This window comes from Eptesicus fuscus, chromosome 10 (genome assembly GCF_027574615.1).
Source record: "Eptesicus fuscus isolate TK198812 chromosome 10, DD_ASM_mEF_20220401, whole genome shotgun sequence".
NCBI lineage: Eukaryota > Metazoa > Chordata > Mammalia > Chiroptera > Vespertilionidae > Eptesicus > Eptesicus fuscus.
This window is the reverse complement of record NC_072482.1, coordinates 38595902-38620912: the sequence shown is the minus strand read 5'-3', so window position 1 is coordinate 38620912 and position 25011 is coordinate 38595902. Positions and strand designations below refer to the sequence as shown.

General features: G+C 40.4%; 1 protein-coding gene across 4 annotated transcripts in view; it reads left to right on the top strand.

The window, feature by feature from the left end:
• Window positions 1–7594: 7594 nt before the first annotated feature.
• The window catches only part of HMGN3 (high mobility group nucleosomal binding domain 3), a 31294-nt gene continuing 13877 nt past the window's right edge, over window positions 7595–25011 (top strand). For 2 of the 4 annotated variants that reach the window (XM_028158924.2, XM_008142739.3), the window contains exon 1: window positions 7595–7851. In XM_028158924.2, coding sequence (XP_028014725.1) covers window positions 7837–7851 — 15 coding nt within the window. In that variant the 5' untranslated portion in view covers window positions 7595–7836. The remainder of the gene's footprint in view (window positions 7852–25011) is intronic. The other 2 variants (XM_028159017.2, XM_008142816.3) reach the window with 2 other exon arrangements.

The window sequence follows — 25011 nt, the reverse complement described above, 5'->3', positions numbered from 1 at the left end:
CAGATCCCACTGTATCTAATTTAAGGAGGAAGAGATAGAGTCAAGGATTCAATGGCTTCTGGATAGTTGGGCGTTATAAATAAATAGACTCGAGGTTGAGCTTTCAGAAAAACTCTCCGAAAGTCACACCCCAGAACCAAGTCATCAAAAGGAGCTGTGCCTCGTCTGCAATCGGAATCCACCAGTGTCAGCATTCCATGAGAATAAAGTCAGTCTCAATCAGGAGGTCACTCTTGCTGCCAGTTCCGGGCCACACCACTTCTGCTACAGTCCATGTCTGCAGAGAGAATGCAGGGAGTCCTGCCTCTCCAAACCCACAAAGCTGGTGCCTCTGCTGATATTGTTGTCGGAAAATGGAAAACACCAGACCCAGTAGACATAGCTAAATGTGGTCTCCTCCCATCACATTTTGGCTCAGCAGATAGAGTGTCAGCCCATGGACTGAAGGGTCCTGGGTTCGATTATAGTCAAGGGCATATCCCTCAATTGCAGGCTTGTGTCCTAGCCCTGGTCAGGGCTCGTGTGGGAGGCAACCAATCAAAGTGTCTCTCTCACATCGATGTTTCTCTCTCTGTGCTTCTCCCCCTCCCTTCCACTTTCTCTAAAAATCAATGGAAAAATATCCTTGGGTGAGGATTAACAAAAAATAAAAATAAATAAATGTGGCCTCCTCCTAATCTTTACTTTCCAAATCTCATGCTAGTGCATACAACTGGTCAAATCCAAATCATGCCCAGAAGCCTAGTTACAGTGGGCTCCAGCATCTGCATACAGAGAGAAACACTACAGCAAAGATGGAGCTGAACAAAAAAACATGTTCCTCCCTTTCTATGTAGTAATAGGCCACATATAAGGCAGCGCATTCTGCAGCAACTGTAATACTTGTATATAATATTTTATCCCCACTTATTTTAAGAGGCTTACACTAAATGTTCCTAATCAGGTCCTTAGGGATTCAGGAAAAGTTAAAATTTTCCTGTGTTCTCTTTTATAATTCATGGGGAAATATAAAATACTTTCTTCAAACAAAATATGTTAAGCACTATGCTTCAGGCATATGCGCAATCCCCTAGTTTGTCACCATCAATTTCACACCAATTCTATGAGGTAGTGTGTCCGCTAAGGATTGCGTTCAGCTGCATGTCACAGACACCCACCTACAGTGGCTTCGTCACGCATGGTGTTCATTTTTCATATGTAATAAGTAGGCTGGAGGTGGGCAATCCAGGGCCAGTACAGGGACTGAGACGCCTGTTTTTCGGCTCTTTCCCCTAAACTTGTAGCCTCCATCCTCATAGGCATAACTTAGCTGTTCTACTTCCAGACATTATTATCAACTTCCAGGATGGAAGAAGGGGAAGAACAAAGGCAGAAGGCAGCTGCGGGGCTGGGTCTGCCCCTTTTATAGGTGGTGTTTATTCTAGCTACCTTGTGACTTCTACACACATCTCATTCGCCAGAACAGTGTCACATAGAACCTCTCTCTGCTTGAGGAGCTGGGGAACTAAAGTTTGTGTTTTGTTTTGGGCCAGGACTATTGCCAGAATCAGAATTCTGTCAGCGAGGAAGAAAGCTAGTGTGAACACTGGCAGGTAACTAGCAGTGTCTGCCTCAAATCAACATTATTACCTTCATTTTACAAGGAAACAGGGTTCAAAAAGGTTAAGTCATTTGATCATAGCACAATGACTTGGGATTTGAATTCAAGCCTTATGACTACAAATCCAGGTCTTTTTGATAAGCATTTTTTTAAAAGTAGTTTAAACTTATTTTTTTACATATAAAAAGGCAAATCAGATTATTCAGAAAAAAAACACCCATTTACTAAAGATTCTAAAGAGCGGAAGTAGGAATAGAAATGAGAAAGGGGGACAGAATGATATTTTCGGTGGGAATAGCATGATCCCATGCTTAAAAAAACCACAACAATAACAAAAAACCCACTGTGCTTTAAAGCAGACTTAAAGATTATGGTGCATTTTCAGGCTAATTTTCCACTACTGAGTAAATATGTATTGCCTTGTGACTAGATTCATTATGACCTGGCAAAACTCATTTTATTGCCTGCATTAACTGCGACCTGGTGCTTGAGATTTATAATAGTTATTAACTAAGCTAAGCCAAAAATTATCTCTAATTGTTATATGGTATTTTCCAGAATGATTTGTCTGATTCTCATTTCCCCAAGCCTGGATTTTTCTGTTCTCTTTTTGCTTTCATTGAGAAAAGGAAATAGTCCTCTCTGCCCTGAAAGGCAGGCCTGCTGTGAATAATGACAGGACAGGGGTGCTGGATGTTTCTTATAAGCTCTCAAGAATTCTGAGGTTTGAAGAAAATGCAAAAGAATCAGAAATGGGGAGCCAAGTTCCCCAGCTTAGAGGGCGGGGTGTGGTCTTTGAGAGAGGGTGCTGGCAATGGCAGCTACCTATAAAAGTGTATTACTCAGCCTGAGAACTCCGCAGCAACACCTAACTGGTCTTTGGTACCTTGCAGCTTGTGGCTTTTCCAAGGGGATGAGATGTCCTAACCTTATTGTGTCCTCACCTTGAACCTCGGGAAGTCCCTCCCTTCACTTCTGCCTCCTTAAACATGGCTGCTTTGGGCACTTGCTAACAATCTGGCAGAAAGGGATGGGTGACCGAATGTAGCCTAATCCCTGGTTCTATCTACAGAGCATGGCTAATTCATCCCCAAATAGTTATTTGGGAGCTACAAAAAGCAAATTAATTACAGTCCTGTGACTTTAAACATCAGCAACAAGAAGGAGACATAAATAACACAGGGATTGATTGAACCTGAAAAGGACTGGGGGTGGGAAACCTGCGTAAAACATACTTGAGATAAAGAATCTGATTGAAAGCTGGGAAAAACAAAAACTGGGTTTCCTGTTGGAAGATCATAGGACACCCTGGTCCCTCTTGCTATTAATGCAATTACAAGGTATGTTTGTACAATCATTGAAATAATAAAGCCTTGAGAGGGTGTGGCTTGTAGGGGTTTGGGCAGGGTAGGTTCCTACTGAGGATGCAGGGCCAGGGAATGTAATCTTGTCAGGGGCTCCAGGAGCCTCCTTCAGTGCTGCCTGGGAAGATGGGAGGGGGTGCTATTCTAGAGATCTGAGGTGTGCAGCTTTTAATCACCCTTCAGGGTCCTGGTAAGTTGAGAAGAGGAAGAAGAATGTGAAGGAAGCAGGTAGTGCCAAGCAAAACTGGAATTAAGAAGAGATAAAGCACAAGCACAAAGTGAGGTCTGTGGGAGTTTCACCCACAGAACTAAGCTCCTGCTTTGAAAGTGTGCTAAGAAATCAATAGGCTTTCACAGATATACATCATTAGAATTGAAGAACCAGCATTCAGCAAATATTTGTTGAGAGCTAAGGCCTAGTCCAGAATTCTCAAATTCTAGTATAAAAACACCCGCATGTTTGAAATGCGGATTCCTAGGTCCAGCCATAAAGACTCTGAATTATTATCAGGCAGCTCCTGTGATTTTGGATGGATGGCTCTTAGACTGTCCTAATGACTTTGTAAAAACAAAATGTGGATTCTTCAGAAGTTATCATCCAATCAGGGACTTGACAAATAAAAATAAAATAGAATATTCTTTTGCCACCTTTTGTTTGTTGTTTTTGCTGTTGTTTTGTTACACTCCTAATCTTATTCACCTCTGGCCTGTTTACTGAAGAGTAACAACCCAGAATCACACACCTGTCAGAGCAACAGTATATAAATTCTAAATCTGACTTCTCCAGTAATATGCCATTACTTAGAGCAAAATCCTAAGTGAGCCTCCTTGAAAGAGAGAAGGAGGGACAAATCAAGAGGGAGGTGATTTGCAAGTGATCATTTCCTTTCAAAATTTCCTTTCAAGATTTGAACATTAAAGACCTCTCTTCTGAGGAACATACTGATGGAGCCCCAAAGATTCAGAAGATTCATTAGGGCTATGCAGTAGCTTTAAAGTTTGTGCACTAACTCATCCTAAAAGTACATTTCAAGTCACAACCTATAAAATACACAACCAACACACTACGTACTTGTATTTGTGTGTAGTGCATGTTTATGTGGGAATGTATGGACAAATGAAAACATTTTATAAGACACTACTTACCTTTACCATGTGAAATGCATTCTGATTCTTTCTATGCTCTGCCTTTTCTTGTCTCTCTCTCTCTCTCTTGTTTCTGTCTTTCTCTCCCTACCTTCCTTAATGATAGTCAGGATAGCATAAATGATTTTGTCCTGCTGTTTTAAAACTGCTGAGGTAGGTGTAGGATTCTAGCCCCTTGGAGTAGGAAAGAAGGGGAGAGGAGTTGGAATTGGAAAAGAAGCTTGCTCACGAATTTGTCCTTCTTTCTTCCTCAGGCAGTAACTCCCTTCATCCATCCATTGTCTATCTTGGCTTAGATAGTATCCACATACTGTAGAGAAGACTTCGGTCTTAGAGTTGATATATCAAAGCAGGAAAAATGCTCAGCGGAATGTACTGATAACAAACGAGTCTTTACTTCCTACCAGGTTGGCCTCCTCACTGTCTTGCACGTGGTAGTCTCATTTTTCTTTTATTGCCTAACCTGTAATTCTAGTTACCCACCAAACCATTCTCTTTGCCTATTCCTCTTCCCTCCAGGGCTGCCAGAGAGGTCTGCACTTCTTTTCCTAGACCTTGAAGGTTACTGAAGGTACAGGGAGAACCCTCCATTCCTTAGTGTCCAGCTCAGGCAGGTGCAATCTACTTCAAAGGAAAGAGAATCTATGTTCTTATTTATTTTACTGCTAAAGTTCTTATTTCCATCATGTGTAAATGAACTAAGAGACTCAAATGACCCAAGATCCCCACAATCAACTTTCTTTATCCAGCTAGCAAGCTTCATTTTCATTGCAGCCACTTTCCTATGTGCAGTAAAAGCATTCACAATTTTCTCTGCTGTTGATTGTGTTTAGTCTTGAAAAATACAAAGAAGCCAATTTCATGAGTCACTTTTCATCACAGAAGAAAAAAACTCACCCTAGCCCCATTTTTGTTTTGACACCTTTTTATCTCCATAAAGAGAAACAAAAATCCCTGGCTGATTGGTTGGGTGTTGTCCTGTGCACCAAAAGGTTGCTGGTTCTATTCCCGGTTAGGGCATATGTTGGGTTGGGGGCTCATCCCGGGTAGAGGGTGGCTGATCGATGTTCCCTTCTCACATTGATGTTTCTGTCTCTCCCTCTCCCTTTCTCTCTCACTAAAAATCAATAAAAATGACTAAAGAGCCCTGGCCGGTGTGGCTCAGTGGATAGAGCGTCGGCCTGCGGACTGAAAGGTCCCAGGTTCGATTCCAGTCAAGGGCATGTACCTTGGCTGCGGGCACATCCCCAGTAGGAGGTGTGCAGGAGGCAGCAGATCTATGTTTCTCTCTCATCGATGTTTCTAACTCTCTATCCCTCTCTCTTTCTCTCTGTGAAAAAAAAAAAAAAAAAAAAAAAAGAAAAAAAAAAAAAATGACTAAAGAAAAACAACAATTCAACCCAGATTTCACTTGCTACTAGTTTCCTTCCCATACACATCTTTTTTTTTTTAATATATTTTATTGATTTTTTTACAGAGAGGAAGAGAGAGCTAGAAACATCGATGAGAGAGAAACATCGACCACCTGCCTCCTGCACACCTCCTACTGGGGATGTGCCCGCAACCAATGTACATGCCCTTGACCAGAATCGAACCCGGGACCCTTCAGTCCGCAGACCAACGCTCCATCCACTGAGCCAAACCGGCTTCGGCTCCATACACATCTTATTAAAACATGTATTCAATGGCTTTTTTTTAAACCATCAAGCACTTTGCAAATTAATTCTCTTCTAAGACAACTTCATTATAAATATGATTTTTACATAAAATTATTACCTTGAAGCTTCTATCCAGTTTTAGAGCAAAGAACTGATTTTATCCCAGTTCTTTTGAGTATATTGCAATCCACAGAAAGCAAAGAATCTATAAGCACTAGTTTGAAAAGGTTCTCATATTGGGGCAATCTGAACCTAACAAAATAGCAATAATGGCAATATGTTGAAATACATCAAATATATAAAAATCCACAGGTTCCTTGAGATAGGAAAAAAAAAAAGAAAGTCATTGATCACTTCTGAAGTTTGCTAGGACACCAATGAACTATTCTGAAATTAACAAAGAAAAAATCAAGCATTAAAATTACTCTATGACATTGTTTTATACGTATTTACAGCCTGTTTCCAAAGTGGATTTGGTCATATTTACAGTATAAGACTTCAATACACTTTCCTCTGATGGAAACTTTTGTCTTCTAATATAATTATGAAACTAACTTTGCCTAATTTTGCTTTTCCTATAATTTCACGTGAATGAAATTATTAGCATAGGCTTTTGTATTTGACTTCTTCCAGGCAACATTTTGTTTTGACATTTATCCATGTAGGAAATTGTGTTCCTCTTTAGTGCTGAGTAGTATTTCATTGTATGTGTTTACCACACTTTGTTTATCCATTCAGTAGTGCTTTTCCTACAGCTGTTGAAATGATCATGTTGGCTTTTTCCTTTATTCTATTAATATGGTAAATTACATTAGATGATTTTCAGATGTTAAACCAACTTTGCATTCCCAGGATAAACCTCCCTGGTCATGATGTAATATCCTTTTAAATGTTGTTGGGTTTGATATACTAAAGATTTTTCAAGGTTTTTATGTCTGTGTTTATGAAGGATATTGGTCTTAGCTCTCTTTTCTTTTTAAGAAAGAAATGGCCATGCAGTGGCTTTTGGTATCAGGGTAAAACTGATCTCATAAATAAGTTTGGAAGTGTTTTTGTAATGCCCATTTTATGCCTAGCAGATCTTTGAGATCAAACATCAAACCATGCATATTTAAATCATGTATATGAAAATATATGCTTCAAATATGAAAGAATCTGTTCTGACTTGTTCATTCTTTTTTAAATTTCCATTACCAATATATACTATTCATCTTCAAGCCTAGTTTGAAATAGCCTGGATTAGTGAGTGATTTATAATCACAGATTTTCTTTAAAATTTGACAGTATTGCAGATGTCCCCCATTTTCTCCCACTTTGTCCCCCTCCACCCAGCCCCCGCCCCTCCCCAGGCCTTCACCACACTATTGTCTGTGCCCATGGGCTATGCATATATGCATACATGTTCCTGTAATCACAAATTTTTAGGAAATAAGAGCTAAACAATTTTAGGGATTAATGTCACTAGATATCTAGAGGCGAAAACCAAGACCCTTCGAGATTGCCAGACTTCCAGAACAGAGCACCTTTCCACACTTAGGAGGTCTCCATCATATAACATTCATTACAAGCCTTTATGAGTCGTAAACGTATAATGTGTCAGCTGTGTATATACTTACATTACAAAGTTAATGTGTCCTTAATATTGTTCCTCCCTATGAAGGTCCGCCCACACTGGCACAGTCCAAAGAGGGAGCAGCAAAACAATGAAACTCCAGGATCCGGTGGCTTGGGGTTTACTAGTAGAACTGGGCATGCTCAGTCGCCAGGCAGATTTTTTCCCGTGAATTGGAAACTACAACAGCGCCTACTGAGCGCGCAGCGGTGGGCGTGCCCTCGTGGAATTTAGAACGTTGTCGCAGCCAATGGGGCCTCGCGGCCAGCTGCCGGCGCTTCTCATTGGAGGAGCGGGGAGGCCAGCGAGTAAAGGGCCCCCCGAGGGAGCAGTGGAGGTGCAGGTCGGAGAGGCCGTGCCCCGCGCGTGAGCAGCAGCAGCGGCGGCAACATCCAGCGGCGGCACCAGCAGTTCCAGCCCGTTGCTTTACTTTTTAGCTGCACGAACATAGTCATTATGCCGAAGAGAAAGGTAAGTCTTACCAAAAAAAAAAAAAAAAAAAAAAGATTTCAAAGGCCTTCAAATCGTGCTTCCAGCAAACCTTGCCATTGCAATGGCTTGCGCAGAAGGCGCTCAGGACCGAGTCGGCGATTGCGAATCTCTTCGCTCTCTCCGCTGGTTTCCAGATGCTCGTTGTGGACATTTCTCTCCTTCCGTCCGTCCCCATCGATCTCTGAATGTTACTTTCTGTCCAGCGACGCGGCGTCCCCTCTCTTTGGAACTCGTTCTCTGCGGCATGGTTCCCATCTCCTGCCAGAAGCCAAAGCGGCTTACATTTCCCCTTCCCGGAGGGGAGTTTCCTCTGCAAACGGCCAGGTCGTCGTGGGTGCGGAGGAAGAAGCGGCGAGAGGGGGGGAACGGGCGCACGCCTAAGGAGGCCGGGAAAGAGAAGTCGGACAGATGTTGGGGTGATCCCCAAGTGGGCCGTGCCCGCGGCCGGTGCGCCGCGATGGCTCCGGAGGCTGCGGGCGAGGGAAAGCCGTGTTTAAAATAGCACTCACCCCCCTGCTCGCCCCGCCGCAGACCCGTATGTGCCCACTCCGGTGTCAGTCGGGGCCGGGACGCCGAGGCGGGGCCGGGGCGGCCGCACTTGCCCCCGCCGTCCGCGGAGAGAGCGGCGGAGTTGGCGACGCGCGAGCGGGCGGCGCCGGGCCCTGGGTCACCCACTGTGGCTGCCCAGGGCAGAGGCCACCCAGGCCGCCCCCGCGCCCCGAACCCACAGTCGGGGGAGGCGGGGTCCGCCCTCTCCGGCCCCCCTCCGTGCGTAGCGGGGGACGGGGGTCATGTTGGTCTCATCTTCTCCCTGCGGACTATATGTCCCCTTCCGCGCGGGCACTGGACACCCGGTCTCTCGCTCAGGGACTTGTCTTCCTCTCGGAGTCCGCGCGGCCACTGGTCACCGTCCCGGGGAGGGACGGGAGGGCGCCCCGCCACCCGGAGGAAACAGGTGTGTGGCGGCTGTTCTTGAGAAAAGGCTTTGCACCCTCCCGCTGCCTGCACCCACCTTCCCAGCAGTGTCAACCAGCGAGGGTATTCCATTTGAAGCATAATTACAAATAATATCCTGTTTTATCAGTGAAAGACTGCGGGCTGACTTGTGTGTTTAAGTGAATGCATGACTTAAAAATACTGAAGCTAAAAAATACAGCAGCTTTTGCATTATCGGTCATTATTGAAAATGATGAAAACTTGTCTGTACTCCTTTTTTAAAAAAACATATTAATTAAACCAGTTTTTTTTTAAAATCTTAGTTTATTTTGCACATGCTGTGTGCTTCTGACTGTGAGAATATTTGGCTTGCATTTTCTATCTCATTTAATCCTCCGAACACCTTGAGGAGTGTTATCACCATTGCAGTGGGGATTAGAAACTTGAAGCACCCACTGTCTCACCAACCAATAGCTAGTTCCAAAGATTTAATTAGATTCTGTAGGTCCAAATTTCTTACCTTCAAACATGATTGACTCATTCTCCTCATTTAGTGCTGGGTGGGTCAAGAGGAATTTAGGAAATCCAAGATACGACCAGCCTTAGAAGATGGATGGCTTACTGAGGGTGCTAACACTTGAGATTCATTTTATTTGAACTTAATTTTTATGAAAGTATTTTTTTCCAGCCCAGTTGTATTAAAATAAGGATATTAAAGTGATGTCACCATTGTCAGCATTTTATCTGAGCTTTAATGACAAGGCTTGGAATTCTAGTAGAGTCAAAGGAACTAATGATCGAGAAATGGGTTACAGGGTTAGTTGGTGCCATTTCCTTTCCTTAGAATTATTAACAAACTTAGATAAACAGTAGGTTAGATGTGCACAAACCCTTTATGTTTAATGGACCCTGACATGGTAGAATCCTTGTTGTTCAAGAGCCAGAGTTGGTGAAACCATTACTTTTTTCTTTCGCTCATTGTCCACCTCTCTTAAGGAAATAGAAGGAAAGGAAAGAAAAACGGGAGAGGAGCTGGCTTTTGATTATTGTTTTATTTCTCTGGAAGGCAGCAAACGCTTTGAAGAAACTAGCCAGGCATTCTGGGACTAGGGACAGACCTGTGTACAGGCACCTGTGTATCATCCCTCAGGACATCAGAGTGTTCTTCAGAGATGACAAACTTCTCCTTGATTAATAGAAAGGTCTTCATTTACACCTAGAGTTCAAAGACCTGGATGGGTGCAGCCACAAATTAAACATGGCTACTTGGCCATTCCGTCCATCAGTTATACTTTATAGCTGCCTCGTGGAATCCTGGAGTTCACTGGAATTTATATTGGAAGCCATTGTCATTAGGTAAAGCCTGCCTAGATGCAAAGAAAAGAACTGGATGTAATCCGTGCATAGCTTTTGGAGATCTGTAAAGCTGGAGTAACTGTCAAAACATTTACATTCTCTGTGTTGTTGTTTTTACTAAAGGACTGCCTATTCTACGTTATAATAAGTTGTAAAAGGGCCCTCACAATACTTTTTGCCATCTTGACCTCTTTTTTAACCTGTTCCCAGAAATCAAGAAAAATTACTTAATGAGCACATGTTTAGGCTTCTGCAGAATAAGAAGAGGCATAAACCATCTGGAATAAAAGTATAATAAAATTTAAAAGTAATAAAAACATCTGGAATCCTCGCAGTGCTTTAATGCCATGGGGATGCACAGTTTGTTCTCATGGAGCTTATATTTAATTCAATGAGGTAACTAGAGTAGCAGATACAAAACAATTGAATAATATTAAGTTTATGTATATGTTCTAGAATATGTAGTATAGATTCTAAAAACTGTAGGATAGAAAAGGAAAGGAGGTTGAATTTGGGCTGGTCTTGAAAATGTGGGTAGAACTCATATACAAAGAAAAAAACAGTCATTCTCTGTTATCAGGCATTTGAATGCCTCTTCAGATTGTATCTTAACTTGATAAGGCCTCAGTCACACAACTCAAAGCCCATAATATCTATATTAATGTAAAACATTCTTACATTTTTTTTCATTAATTATATTTTTATTGATTTCAGAGAGGAAGGGAGAGGAAAGAGAGAGAGAGAGAGAAACATCAATGATGAGAGAGAATCATAAACTGGCTGCCTCCTGCACCTCCCACACTGGGGATCGAGCCTGCAACCAAGGTATATGCCCTGACTTGACCAGGAATCAAACTGTGACCTCGTGGTTCATAGGTCGATGCTCAACCACTGAACCATGCCAGCCGGGCCTTACATATCTTAACATATCTTTATTTTATCTGTATATTTGCATGTGATGACTACATTAAACCAATTGGCTTTTTATTACTGCTGTAGTATTTTTTTTTAAGTAGTACATCACTCAACAGTGAAGAGTTCTTCAGTTACATTAAATCTCTTTCTGAGTTTGTGAGATTTAAATAAAATTGACTTTCCCATCTATTTATTACCTAATGGGTGGTGGCTCAATGGGTTACTACTCATTAATGGTGAGTGGAATGGCAGGGAAAAGGACAATATTCCTTTTGTGGACTAAGGTGGTGGTGGGACAGTGTGTGACTGAGTTCTAGGCTGTTCTGGTCAGATTTCCATGAATGTCTGCCGTGGTCACATTATTTGATGATGATCTGATGTTCTGTAGAGTATCAGCCAGGGAGGCCTAGAGTCCTGGCATGATTAGCAATAGCAAACACATTTTCACATCCTTCTTCCCGCCCCCCTCCCCAGTTTCTCATCGCTAGAATTATTAGAAACTAGAGACTCAGTGCATGAATTTCGTGCGGGGGGTAGGTGGGGAGTGTCCTCAGCCCGGCCTGTGCCCTCTTGCAGTCCGGGACCCCTCGGGGGGTGTCAGCCTGCTGGTTTTCTTCTAACTACTTTTAAGATGTTCTCTGCCTTTGTGGTTTTTTTGTTGTTTGTTTGTTTGTTTTGTAGTTTCCCTCTAATGCACCCAGGTACTAATTTTCTTTCTCCTCGCAGTCCTCGCAGTCCGGGACCCCTTGGGGGATGTAGCAGTGCACCAACCGGCAGGTAGCCAGGAAGGAGCCCAAATTGGGCCAGGCGCCATGCTGCTTGCGCTTACCCCGGCCTGCTGCATCTGCTGCCACCGCTCAGTAGTACTGCTGCCGAGTCAGGACAGGCTCCCGCCACGGCAGCTGCGCTTGCCAGCCATGGGCCCCGCTCTTAGCGAGTGGCGCTACCCCTGTGAGAGCGCACTGACCACCAGGGGGCAGCTCCTGCATTGAGTGTCTGCCCCCTGGTGGTCAGTGAGCATCATAGTGACCGGTCGTTCTGGTCATTCTGCCATAACAGTTGCTTAGGCTTTTATATATATAGACTAGAGGCCCAGTGCACGAAATTCGTTGAAGCGGGGGGGAATGTCCCTCAGCCCAATCTGGGACCACCCTCTTCAATCTGGGACCCCTCAAGGGATGTCCAACTGCCCATTTAGGCCCGATTCCGGTGGGCAGTCGGACATCCCTCTTACAATCCAGGACTGCTGGCTCCCAACTGCTCACCTGCCTGCCAGCCTGATCACCCCCTAACCACTCCCCTGCCAGCCTGATTGATGCCTAACTGCTCCCCTGCTAGCCTGTTTGCCCCTAACTGCCCTCCCCTGTAGGCCTGGTCACCCCTAATTGCCCTCCCCTGCAGGCCTGGTCCATCCCAACTGCCCTTCCCTGCAGGCCCGGTTGCCCCCAACTTCCCTCCTCTGCTGGCCTGGTCACCCCTAACTGCCCTCCCCTGCAGGCTTGATCGCCCCCAACTGCCCTCCCTTGCAGGCCTAGTCCCTCCCAACTGCCCTCCCCTTCTGGCCTGATCACCCACAACTGCCCTCCCTTGCAGGCCTGGTCCCTCCCAACTGTCCTCCCCTGCTGGCCATCTTGTGGTGGCCATCTTGTGTCCACATGGAGGCAGCCATCTTTGACCACATGGGGGCAGCCATCTTGTGTGCTGGAGTGATGGTCAATCTGCATATTACTCTTTTATTAGATAGGATGTCTAGTGTATCACATCAGAAATTCTCTCATGAGAAGATTTTCCATGAATTTGGGATGTAAACACTAGTGTTTCTTTATACTTAAAATAAAGGGTTAAGGGGATGGGAGGAAGGCTTTCTGCCTCCTGTTTTGAAATATGAAATTAGGTTTGTTTTTGTTTTTCTTAAAATGGAAAGACTCCGTAGTGCTGGGCTTGGCACAGGGGATGCTTAACTAATAATACTCAAGATTCCTGACTAATCTTTCGTAATAATACCACACATTATAACACCAGAGACAGATTATAAATGAAAATACAGATACATTTGACTATATGAAAAGGAATATTTCGATATGGCAAAAAAAGAACTGTTAAAATTTAAAAACTTATGAAAAACTGGGGGAATTATTTGTACCAGGTATCACTGAAAAAAAGTTTGCTATTTTATTTTTAATTTAAAAAATTTTATTACATTTATTGGAGTGACATTGGTTAATATGATCATGCAGGTTTCAGGAGTGGATTACTATGTTACAAGATCTGTATATTGCACTGTGTGCCCACCTCCCAAAGTCCAATCTTCTACCATCACCATATAGTGGGCCTTTTATTCCCCGTTCCCTTCTCTCTGGCACCACCACACTGCTGTTTGTGTTCACGAGTTTCAGTTTTATATCCCACATATGAATGAAATCAAATGGTTCTGAGTTTTTTCTGACTGACTTATTTCACTTAGCAAAATATTATCAAGGTCCATCCATGTTATTGTAAATGGCAGTATTTCATCCTTTCTTATGGCTGAGTAGTATTCCATTGTGTATATGTACCATATCTTTATCCAGTCCTCTATTACAGGACACTTGGGGTGTTTCCATGTCTTGGCCACCATGACTAATGGTGCAGTGAACATAGGGGTGCATATATCTTTGCAAATACATGTTTTCGAGTTTTTCGAGTACTTACCCAGGAGAGGGATTGCTGGGTTGTATGGTAGCTCTATTCTCAATTTTTTGAGGAATCTCCAGGCCGTTTTCCATGGTGGTTGTACCAGTCTACATTCCCACCAGCAGTGAATGAAAGTCCCCTTTTCTCCTCAACCTCTACAGCACTTGTTATTACTTGTATTGTTGATAATGGCCCCTCTAACAGGTGTGAGGAGGTATCTCATTGCAGTTTTGATTTTCATTTCCCTAATTGCTAGTGAGGTTGAACATCTTTTCATATACATCTATTGGCTGTCCGTATGTCTTCTTGGGAGAGGTGTCTGTTCAGGTTCTCTGCCCATTTTTTTATTGGGTTGTTTGTTTGGTGTTGAGTTTTATGAGTTTTTTATATATTTTGGAAATTAATTCTTTGTCAGAGCTACTGTTTGTAAATATCATCTCCCATTTGGTTGGCTGCCTGTTGTCAGTTTCTTTTGCTGTGCAGAAACTTTTAGTTTGATAGTCTCAAATGTCCTTATGGAAAAGATGTATATTCTTACAAGAAAATAACAGGCTCAAATAGATGAAAATGTTTAGTTGTACTATAAATCAAAGAAATGTATATTATTAAGAATAATGAGATGCAGTTTTTTAAAAAGATTGAAAGTACCACTGCCCGTGGCTGAGTGATATTGAGACTTCATGCAACTCTCAAGTAATGTGTTTGGGAGTATAATTTCCTTAAAAAAAAAAAAAAAACACACCAAAAAAAAACAAAAAAACTTTACCCAGCCAGTTGAACATCAAACTATGAACCAAGAGTTCAATTCCTGGTCAGGACACATGCCAGGTTGCCTACTCGATCCCCAGTGGAGGCATGCAGGAGGCAGCCGATCAATGATTCTCCCTCATCATTGATGTTTCTATCTCTCCCTCTCCATTCCACTTTGAAATCAATAAAAAAAATATATTTAAAAAAAACTTTATTGAGCTATGATCTACTTACCATAAAGTTCAGTCATCTTTTCAGTGTATACAGATCAATGATTTTTAATAAATTTATAGAGTTGTATAACATTACCATAATTCAGTTTTAAACCATTTCTATCACTCTAAAAAAAGTCTCTTATGTTGTTTGCAGCCAGTCTTTATTCCCACCCCAGTCCCAGACAACCACTAATCTACTCTCCTTAAGTTTGTCTTTTCTGGAAATTTTATATAAAAAGAGTCAAACAGTATGTAGTCTTTTGTGTCTGGTTTCTTTCATTCAGCATGTTTTTGAATTATAGCACATCTCAGTATTCATTCTTTTTTACTGCCCAATAATACTCCATTGGGTGGATATACTACTTTTTGTTTACCTTTTCACAGTTTGATAGACATTTGGATTACTCTATATAAGTATTTCATGGACATGTTTTCATTTCTCTAGGGAAGTTTTCAAAAGGTAGAAGTGGTGGTAGCATGAAAGTGTCTTTAACATTTAAGGAACTTCTGCACTATTTTCCAAAGTGATTGTACCATCAGTGCATGAGAGTTCAAGCTTCTCTACATCCTTGCTCATACCTGGTATTGTTAGTATTTTTGCTATAGCCATTCTGATTAATGTAATTTAGATTTCCCATAATAACTAATGATAATGAGCATCCTTTCCTGTGCTTACTAGCTCAGTGTATATCTTAGGCGAAATGTCTGTTCAGATATTTTGCCCATTTTTAAATTGTATTGCTTATGTTACTATTGAGTTGTATGAATTCTTTATATTTTCTGTTTGCAAGTCCTTTATCAGATGTATGATTTGTAGATATTTTCTTCCAGTCTGTGTCTTTTAAAAAAAACAACATCTTAATGATATATTTTAAAGAACAGAGTTTTAAATCTTTGCCTAATCCAAGGCCACAGGTATTTTCTTTTAGATTTATTATCTCATATTTAGGTCTATGATCCATTTTGAATTAATATTGGATATAGTGTGAGATAAAGGTTTAATTTTTTTTTGACATGTGGATATCCATTTGGCCCAACACCAATTGTTGAAAAGATAATTCTTTTCCACTGGCTTGCCTAGGTACCTTTGTTGAAAATCAATTCATCATGATTGTAAAGGTTTATTTTTGGGCTCTAAGTGGCGTTCCATTCTCTCCATGTCTATTCTTACATTAATCCCACATTATCTTGGTTTTATAGTAAGATCTGAAATCTAATAATGTCAATTCTCCACTTGGTTCTTTTTCAAAACTGTTTTGGCTATTACATCCCTCGCATTTCCATATAAATTTTAGGAGCAGCATGTAAATTTCTACAGAAATGCCTGTTGTGATTTTGATGAGAATTTAATTACATTTATAAATTAATTGGAGATAATTGCCATCTTAGCTATATTGAGTTTCCTGGTCTGAATATGAAAGGGTCTGACAAATAGTATGCCATCCATAAGTGCTTACTGAATTTGAGTTAATATTGATATGGAGCCTATATTTGAGTAAAGACTCCCGAATGTCAGTCTTTGTTCATTTTATTTATTTACTAGATGCCCAGTGTGCAGATTTGTGCACCAGTAGGGTCAGGTCCCTCAGCCTGGCCTGCGCGCTCTCTCAATCCGGGACCCCTCGGGATATAGCAGTTCGCGAAGCGGCAGGTGTCCGGGGAGGAGCCCAAGCCGGAGTTGGGCACCGCTCCTGATCATCCAGGCCCCGCTGTGCCTGCTGCTGCCACCACTTGGTAGTGCTGCCACAGAGTAGGGGAGGCTCACGCTGCCACAACTGCCCTTGCCAGCTGTGAGCCTGGCTTCTGGCTGAGCGGTGCTCCCACTGTGGGAGCGCACTAACCACCAGGGGGCAGCTCCTGCATTCAGTGTCTGCCCCCTGGTGGTCAGTGCACGTCATAGCGACCAGTCGACCAGCTGTTCGGGCATTCGGTAGCTTAGGCTTTTATATATATGGATTCACTCACTCCATGTTAAATAAACATTTCTTGAGCATCATCTTTATGCAAGGCACCATCACTTCAGGAAAGTTATTATTGTTTTTATCAATCCTTTTGAAGTAAATGAATAAATGCCCTATTTTAAGGATCTTTCAGTCTGACAGGGTAGGTTATATACATATGCAAGTATTTATAATTCATGACAAGAAGTAATAATAAGGCACAAGAAAAGCTATGAGCTATGGAGCATTTCAAGGATTGGCCAGAATACATGTCCAAATTGGGGAGAAAAAACCTGACAAAATTTGTTTGGTTTAAATGGTTGGGGTTATAGCTTTTTTTTTATTACTATTATTATTAAGAGGATGAGTGGTAGTTTGTTACTACAGGTGATCTGTCATTGGTCTTTCTATGAAGTATTGCTTTCTTTGCTGTGTGAGGAAGTTAAATTCAAGGCCTGTTAATACAGTTGAGATTGAATTGTGAACAGTAGCCATCCTTCTCTTTAGTAGAGATTCAGTGACTTCTTGGTCCCTATGCCTTTCTGTTAATGACCTTCTTATGTTTTAAAGATGGTTGTCTGGAACCACCTTTCTAAGTTGGCTCACCGTATTTGATTGATTATCTAATTTTGAATTAACTTTGTAATCCTAATTCCACTTTAGCATGAAGTCTTTGATGGCTCTGATCTTTTTTATCCCCATAGCTCCTAGCACAGGTACTGTAACTGTCTGTTGAATGAATACATGAATGAATGGTTTTCAATAAGTATAAATATAATTATACTTAAGTATAAATTTAATTATTTCATATACTTGTTGGTGAGTTTGTCCAGTTTACTAGATATATGATTTAGGGCAGGTTTCTTCTTTCTAAGCTTCTAAGTTCCTAAATCTCTAAGACTCAGTTTCCTCATCTATAAAACCAGAATAGAATTATCTTCTACCTCATTGGGTTGTTGATGGAATTAAATGACATAGTGAATGCAGAGTTCTTAGCACAGTACCTGGCACATGTAAAACAGTAGAGATATTCATTATGTGATATGATATTTTTAATTATTAAGAGAACTACTGTGAAATAATAGGCTTGTAGTAAGCACCAACCTTCTATTTAGTAGGAGAACAAATGGCACACACAGTGGATAGGGAGTAAGCATCTCACCCTGGCTGTCTAATTTACTGAAATTATAGGAGTAAATGTTCAGCAACCAAATAAAAATGTAGTGCTTTTGAAAGAACACAAGCTTTAATCTGGTTCATTTTCTTACAGAAAAGAAATGTGTTTAAAAATATCTTCACATAACATTAAAATTCCCTAAGCAAATCAGTTATCAAGTGATCCTCTTTTCTTATATTTTCCTCCTAAAACATTGCTCTTGTTTACACCAAAATTAAATGTATTCCACTTTCCTTCAGGGTACAATTTGGAAATGGTGACTGAAATAAACATCATTTAAATTGTCTGCTTTCATAGTACCTAGTATGTTGAAATATGAGGTTCGTCTCCTGAGTAATTTAAAATTCAGTGTTGAAGATAACAAACCAAATCAAAATGTTGAATTCTTTTTTCACTGGCTGCTTGTTTATTGTACATTTCATTTTCTTCTCAGAAAAATTCAGTCAAATCACGTATTTCTCGTCAGGATTTTTATAGAATCTATTCTTATATCTGTGGACATGTCCAGAAACAGCCATTTAAATATGCTCAAGGCAAATGCATATTAAGTTGCCCATAAAGTAAATGATATGCATATTCACCAGTAAAGAATAGAGAAAACAACTTTAAATTTCAAAATTGGTTCTAAAATTTAATATTTGAAGAGAAATGTACATCAATAACAACATATAAATACATTTGTTACTATTAAAACTTAAATAGCTACCATTTATTGAATGCCTGGATGTACCAGTCCTGAGCTATGGGCTTTATATTCATTAGGCACCTTAGTTTTAATAAAATTATGTGAAGTTATAAAAATATACGTGGGAAGTATTAAAGTATAATTTCATATAACTTCATTTTACTCTCACAACAGTCCTGTGAGGTTGTCCTCATCTCACAGATAATGATATGACAGCCACAATAAATAACAGTTGGGTAGCTTTCTTTAATGCACTGAATCCTCCCAGTAAGGTCTGTACTCTTCACACTGCCATTTTGCAGAAGGCCCCTGTGATGGGGAATGGCCGAGCTGGGATTGTGGTCCTGGCAACATGGTTCCAGAGCCTGTGCTCTTAACCACTGAGCCCTCGGCCTTTCTCATACACAGTAAGAATATAAGGATTTAGTGAGATTGAGGCATTTCCCTGGGTCACACAGCTAGGAAGTGATAGAATCAGGAATTCTAACCCAGCCCTCTTTTACTCAAGAATTTTGCTCTTGCCCTAACCGGTTTGGCTCAGCGGATAGAGCGTTGGCCTGCAGACTGAAGGGTCCCAGGTTCGATTCCGGTCAAGGGCATGTACCTTGGTTGCGGGCACATCCCCAGTGGGGCGTGTGCAGGAGGCAGCTGATCGATGTTTCTCTCTCATCGATGTTTCTGACTCTCTATCCCTCTCCCTTCCTCTCTGTAAAAAAATCAATAAAAATATATTTAAAAAAAAAAGAATTTTGCTCTTAACCATTCCATAATACTTCTCATAAATATTTATTTCTTTTTAAAAAATATATATTTTATTGATTTTAGAGAGGAAGGGAGAGGGAGAGAGAGGGAGAGAGAGATTCATTGATCAGCTGCCTCCTGCATGCCAGGGATTGAACCCAAAGCCCAGGCATGTGCCCTTGACTGGAATCGAACCCGGGACCCTTCAGTCCACAGGCCGACACTCTATCCACTGAGCCAAACTGGCTAGGGCAAAAAATGTTTTAATAGAAAACTATAGTACACCTGTTATCAGATTCTAGTTGTATTCATTATCTTGGAGGTTTTTTGTTTTTTTTTAATCTACCTGTAAGCCAGAGGATCACCACAACAGACCATGTATGGACAACCTTCATGCTTGTTGCCTGGGCCACTCACCACACACCCAAGGGCATCATCAAAGACAGGCAAAGTGCAAACCAGGAAACTCCATCAGGTTGAAACTGCTACTCTCATCCCACCATCTAAAGATGCTTTGTACTGAAATCTAAATATTTCTCAATTGACTGCTCTCCAAACTCAGAAATTGAGTTTATAATTTACTCTGTTAACCTTTGTTTTTCTTTTGTTTCCATAGAAATTTCTCTTCTTAAATTACCTGATTGCTCACATGATTACAGGCCTAATCTAGGTGGAAGCTCACCTGCAACACCACCTTATGAAATGAAATATCCTCATGTTCATTTTGTCCTAAGTAATCATGAGTATATGTGATTGCTAATACATCATATTGTGCAATGTAAATAACAGAAAATATTGAAGCCCAATGACCCATTATTCCCCAAAACGTAAACTGACTTAGAAGTGTAAAACCTGAATCTGATTATAACCCCGTTGATGTATTTGAATCTTGGCCCCCGGGAATCTTTGGGAAATTTTTCACTCCTTGCCTATTATTCTCCTCATAGTTATCCTATTAACCTCCCTAGCAATTGTATCCTTGCAAGGCTTTTAAATTCCTTTCAGCAGCCACTCAAACATCAAGAGATTTCCATCAGGTTTAGACAACTCAAAGAATTCAATGATCCAACCACACATGAGATATGAGACCGTATAGAATGCAGGCTTCTGACCCCAGGCAGGTGCTTCCTCCATAATCTCACCCCATACAAAACCACAACACATGGAAAAAGGTAACTCTCATGAAAGAGGCAACGCATCCCAAAGAGTTGTGTAAAATATTTTGAATTATTTTTTCATATTAACAATAAACTCCCATTATTGAATATGCATATTTATGCTAATAAAATTTCACTGAACCTAGTTGAATATGGCTTTTTCTTTACTTTCAGTTATCTTTTAAAATGTGAGGAAAGAGAGAGCTGCTGTTTATTTCAATTCATCCAAAGTCTTTTAAAGCAAAATTATTACCTAGTTACTTTTATCTTAAACAACAAAATATTACTTTGGGAAGAGACAGGCTGATATGACTTCAATAAGTACAATTTGGGTTTATAGAAGTTGATGAAATTAATTGACATAAGCAAAGGAGGAAGTAGCAAAAATTTAAAATTTGATTATTACTCCTCTGCATATGATCTCTCAACTCCAGTATTGGATTTTTAAAGATTTATTTTAAAAAGCAGTATCGTGGGGAAAGAAGGGGGTAAGAGATCAACCAAAGGACTTATATGCATGCATATAAGCATAACCCACGGACACAGACAGTAGGGGGTGAGGGCAGGTGCTGGGGCGGGAGCGGGTGGGTGGATGGCCGGGGAGAGGTCAATGGGGGAAAAAAAGAGACATATGTAATACTTTAAACAATAAATAATTTATTTATTTTTAAAAGCAGTATAATATTGGAAGGTCCCAAAATATACTTTTAGGATGAATGAAAAACAGCCATACTAATGTAAAACAAGGGTACTGATGGCTTTGAATAAAACTTTTAGTGTCTATTTCATGTGTATAGGAATATTTGAATTTAAGGGAACTGTTATTTGAAAAACCTCGTAAGATTTCATGGACAATGTAGAGGGAAATTAACATTGCTTTATTCAAGTAGTTGAGTTATGTGTTAATTTTAACAGACATGTTTCAGTCTTTTCTGGATGGGTTATTTGGATTTTTTGTCCTAGAATGGTTGTCCTTTGCTAACCAGTTCATTTCTTCCTCCAGCCCTGCATTTGTAACAAAAATTGTAAATTAACTTCAAAAGAAATTTCAAATAATAATTTTAAAATATTGGCCAACAAATTAAAGACAAATCACCTCCAAGTAATACATCCCCCAGGTTAAAAGAAGTGATCATTGGTTATATCTATTCCCAGCTTTTACACATTAGCATGGATAACCCAGTTGTTGAGACTGGATTTGTTATATGGCTGCTGGTAAATGGTTATAATAATGCAACTAATTCACTTAAGTTATAAAGCAATAGCCTCTGTCACTAAAAATGTAGAAGTAAAATTCTGAGAGCCTATACTTACCAGGAAAGACTTTGGGGAACTTTAATATCAGGTCCAGCACACGTTGCCGAGAGTCCTGAACTCTCCTCTTTCTTGTGTGAGACTGAGAAACATGGCACCAGGGGTACTAGGCTCACACTTGCCAGCTTCCTGCCACACCCTCAGTATATCTTCCTCTGCAAACGCGCAGGCTATTTCCATCTGGAAGTGTTCCCAAGTAACTATTGAAAGGATTTTCTCATCTTCTCTGATCCCTTCCTGAGTTTGGAGGGAGAAAATTTGGCTCATGACCCCAACAGTGCCTTCTGTAAGGTGGTATCTGCTGTTTATTGAAAGAGAAGCTCAGCAATTGGGTAATTTTTCCTGTTGATTCCATATGGATGATCTATAGCAGGGGAGGAGAATGTCCGGCCCAAGGGCCATATAAGGCCCGTAAAATTATTTGGGCTAGCCCTGCCAAAGCATTAGGGGTGAGTTAATTCAATGTTTGACCAAATATAGCAGGCTAATTTTTAAGTTGATAATTTTGAATGGCCCACAAATGATGTTATAAATATCCAAATGGCCCTTGGCAGAAAAAAGAGATTCCCCACCCCTGGTCTATAGAATAAAAATTCCAAAGTTCTCTTCTTGCTTTCCTGATAAGGACTGCTGGTCCTGTTGTAGTCTTAAGGAAAATATAGTTGTGTCCCCTTCAGTACACTTCAGTGCCCTCAGATGCAGGATCCAGGCATCTTTGTGTAAAGAAAGAAAGGGTATAGTACAATTGGCCAGCTGCTGAAGGAATCCATGCTCTCTCTGCCCCACTCTCCTCCCACACTAGTGCGAGAGGGAAAGTTTTGAATCAGTGTTTATAGGCTTCCAGTCTTGCCCTTCTCCAGTTCCTTCAGATCAGCACAGATGAAGCGATTGTGAACTATGTGTCTTGAACAGAAAAAGAAGAGGCATTGTATGAACCAGATTTATAAGCTATTGAAAGAACACAGAATATGCTATGAGTAAACCCAGTCATGGAATTTGTAGTAGAGAATAGACGTGGAACTGTTAAACTGGGTTTTACTTCTCGCCCTATTCCCACAGTATTGGTAATATTGTTTGAAAAAAACTAAATACAGAAAAATCCAGGAAATAATATAATATTCCCACTTACCCACTGCTCAGAATTTATGAATTTGACTTATTTTTTTAGCATATTAGGTTCAGATATTTGTAATAAATAAAATATTACCAATAAAGTTCAAGTTTGAAACACCCTTTGTTCCCTTCTCTTGTCAGCCTCCCTAGAGACAACCATTATGAATTTAGTGTGTATCCTTTCAGTCCATGATTTTATGCATTTATGATATATACTAGAGGCCCAATGCACGAAGATTTCGTGCAAAAATGAGCCTTCCTTCCCCTGGCTGCGGGCACTGCCTTCACTCCGGCCCGGAGCTGCCTTTCCACCTTCCCACGCTGCCCAGAGCCCCAGAGCTGCTGGGGCAGTGCGGAACACGGCAAGCGTCCCGCCCTGCCCCCGGCCGCTCCGCGCCTGTGTATGCAAATTAACCCACCATCTTTGTTGGGTTAATTTGCATACTCACTCCTGATTAGCTGGTGGGCGTCGTGAAGGTACGGTCAGTTTGCATCTTTCTCTTTTATTAGTGTAGATTACATATGACATATACAAATCCATAATACTGATTTGTTCATCTTTTAAAATTTGTGAAAGTGGAATCATATACATGTATTCTTGTTTTCTTCCTTCTGTCACTTGACATTATAATGAATTAGTATAGTTTGCTTAGTTATATTGTGATTCTTAATGTATTTGGATCTTTTCTAATGACTTATTTTGTGGTTTCTATTTATCATGTATTTTTCCTTGCTTTGTTTTTTTCTTCCTTGCCTTTTATTTGTAAAATTTGCTTATTTTCACTTCTCCTGACTTGTAAGTTTATAGATCCTATTTCTTTTCTTTAAAATGTTAATGACTGTCTTTAAATTTTATTTTAACAAAGCCTAAAATTGTTCTGTCTTTATTGTCCTTGAGAACAAAACCAAGACCTTTGACTTCTGATCTATTCTACCCTCATCTTTTGTGGTGGTTATTGTCTAGAACTGTGCTGTCCATTATGGTAGCCAGTAGCTTTATGAGGCTACTAACTACATAAAAAAAAAATGAGCTGAGTTTTTAAAACTTTATTTTTAATCTATTTAAATTAAAAAACTGATATTAGATTCAGTTATTGGGAAATTGTAATATGTTTGAAACAACCTGGATATGTAAAACCACTATAAACTTTATGAACTTTAAATACATAATAGATATTCCTAGTGAAAACTTAGCACTTGAATGAAGATGTGTTATGAGGATAAAATACATGTCAGATTTTGAAGATTTAGTACAGAAAAGTTTGTGTAATAAACTTATAATCAATGTATATTGATTATACATTGAAGTGATAAGATTTTAGATATATTTAGTTAAATAAAATATTATTACATTCATTTCATCTACTTTTTATTTTTAAATGTGGCTATTAGAAAATTCAGAATTATATATTTCTATAGGACAGCACTGATCTAGAATTTCTACTGAAACTTTTAAGCTGATGTCCTGACCTGCATTCGTAGCACAGTACCACACTAATCCCAGGGTAAAAATCAGTTGGGTTGTTCCTGACTGCAAATTTGTTACCTGCTTGTTAGTAGAAAGCACTTGTGGAGAGATTGCCAGAGAAACCAGCTTCGCCTAGAGTTATAGTTCTTCACATCTCTAGTCTTATGTTCATTCATCTGAAGGCATTAATATTTTCAATTACACCTGGTTTTTTAATGTGGCATCTTTTCAAGTTTCTCTTTTTCAGTAACTTACATCCAATTCAAACATTATTAGGTCAGTGTTTAGAGAGTGATCTCTCAGTCACATTGCTGTCACTAATCTGCTTAGAAAAATATTGAAAATAATGCCATTTAATCATTTTTTGTTTTTTTAATGTCATTTAACATCAATAGCTTTATGCTGCTTCTTTAAATGCCTATCAGTAACAGGTAGAGAGTACCCCAGATTTAAATCTACCTAGTGGCCTGACAGGTATGAAGGGCAGTCCAGCACTCCTTGACAACAGAGGGCCTGGTTTGTGACCAGAAGGGTCGAGTTTGTGAAGTGAGCCGAGGATGTGAGCACAGCTGAATGGCCCGTTTGGGGATTGTCTTCATGTGGGCAGACTTTTTAAGACTTGCCCTCCCTAACTCGGCTGACTGATGTAGCACTAGATCTGTGAACCAGACAATCCTGTGCAAGAGCGTGGAGAACAGA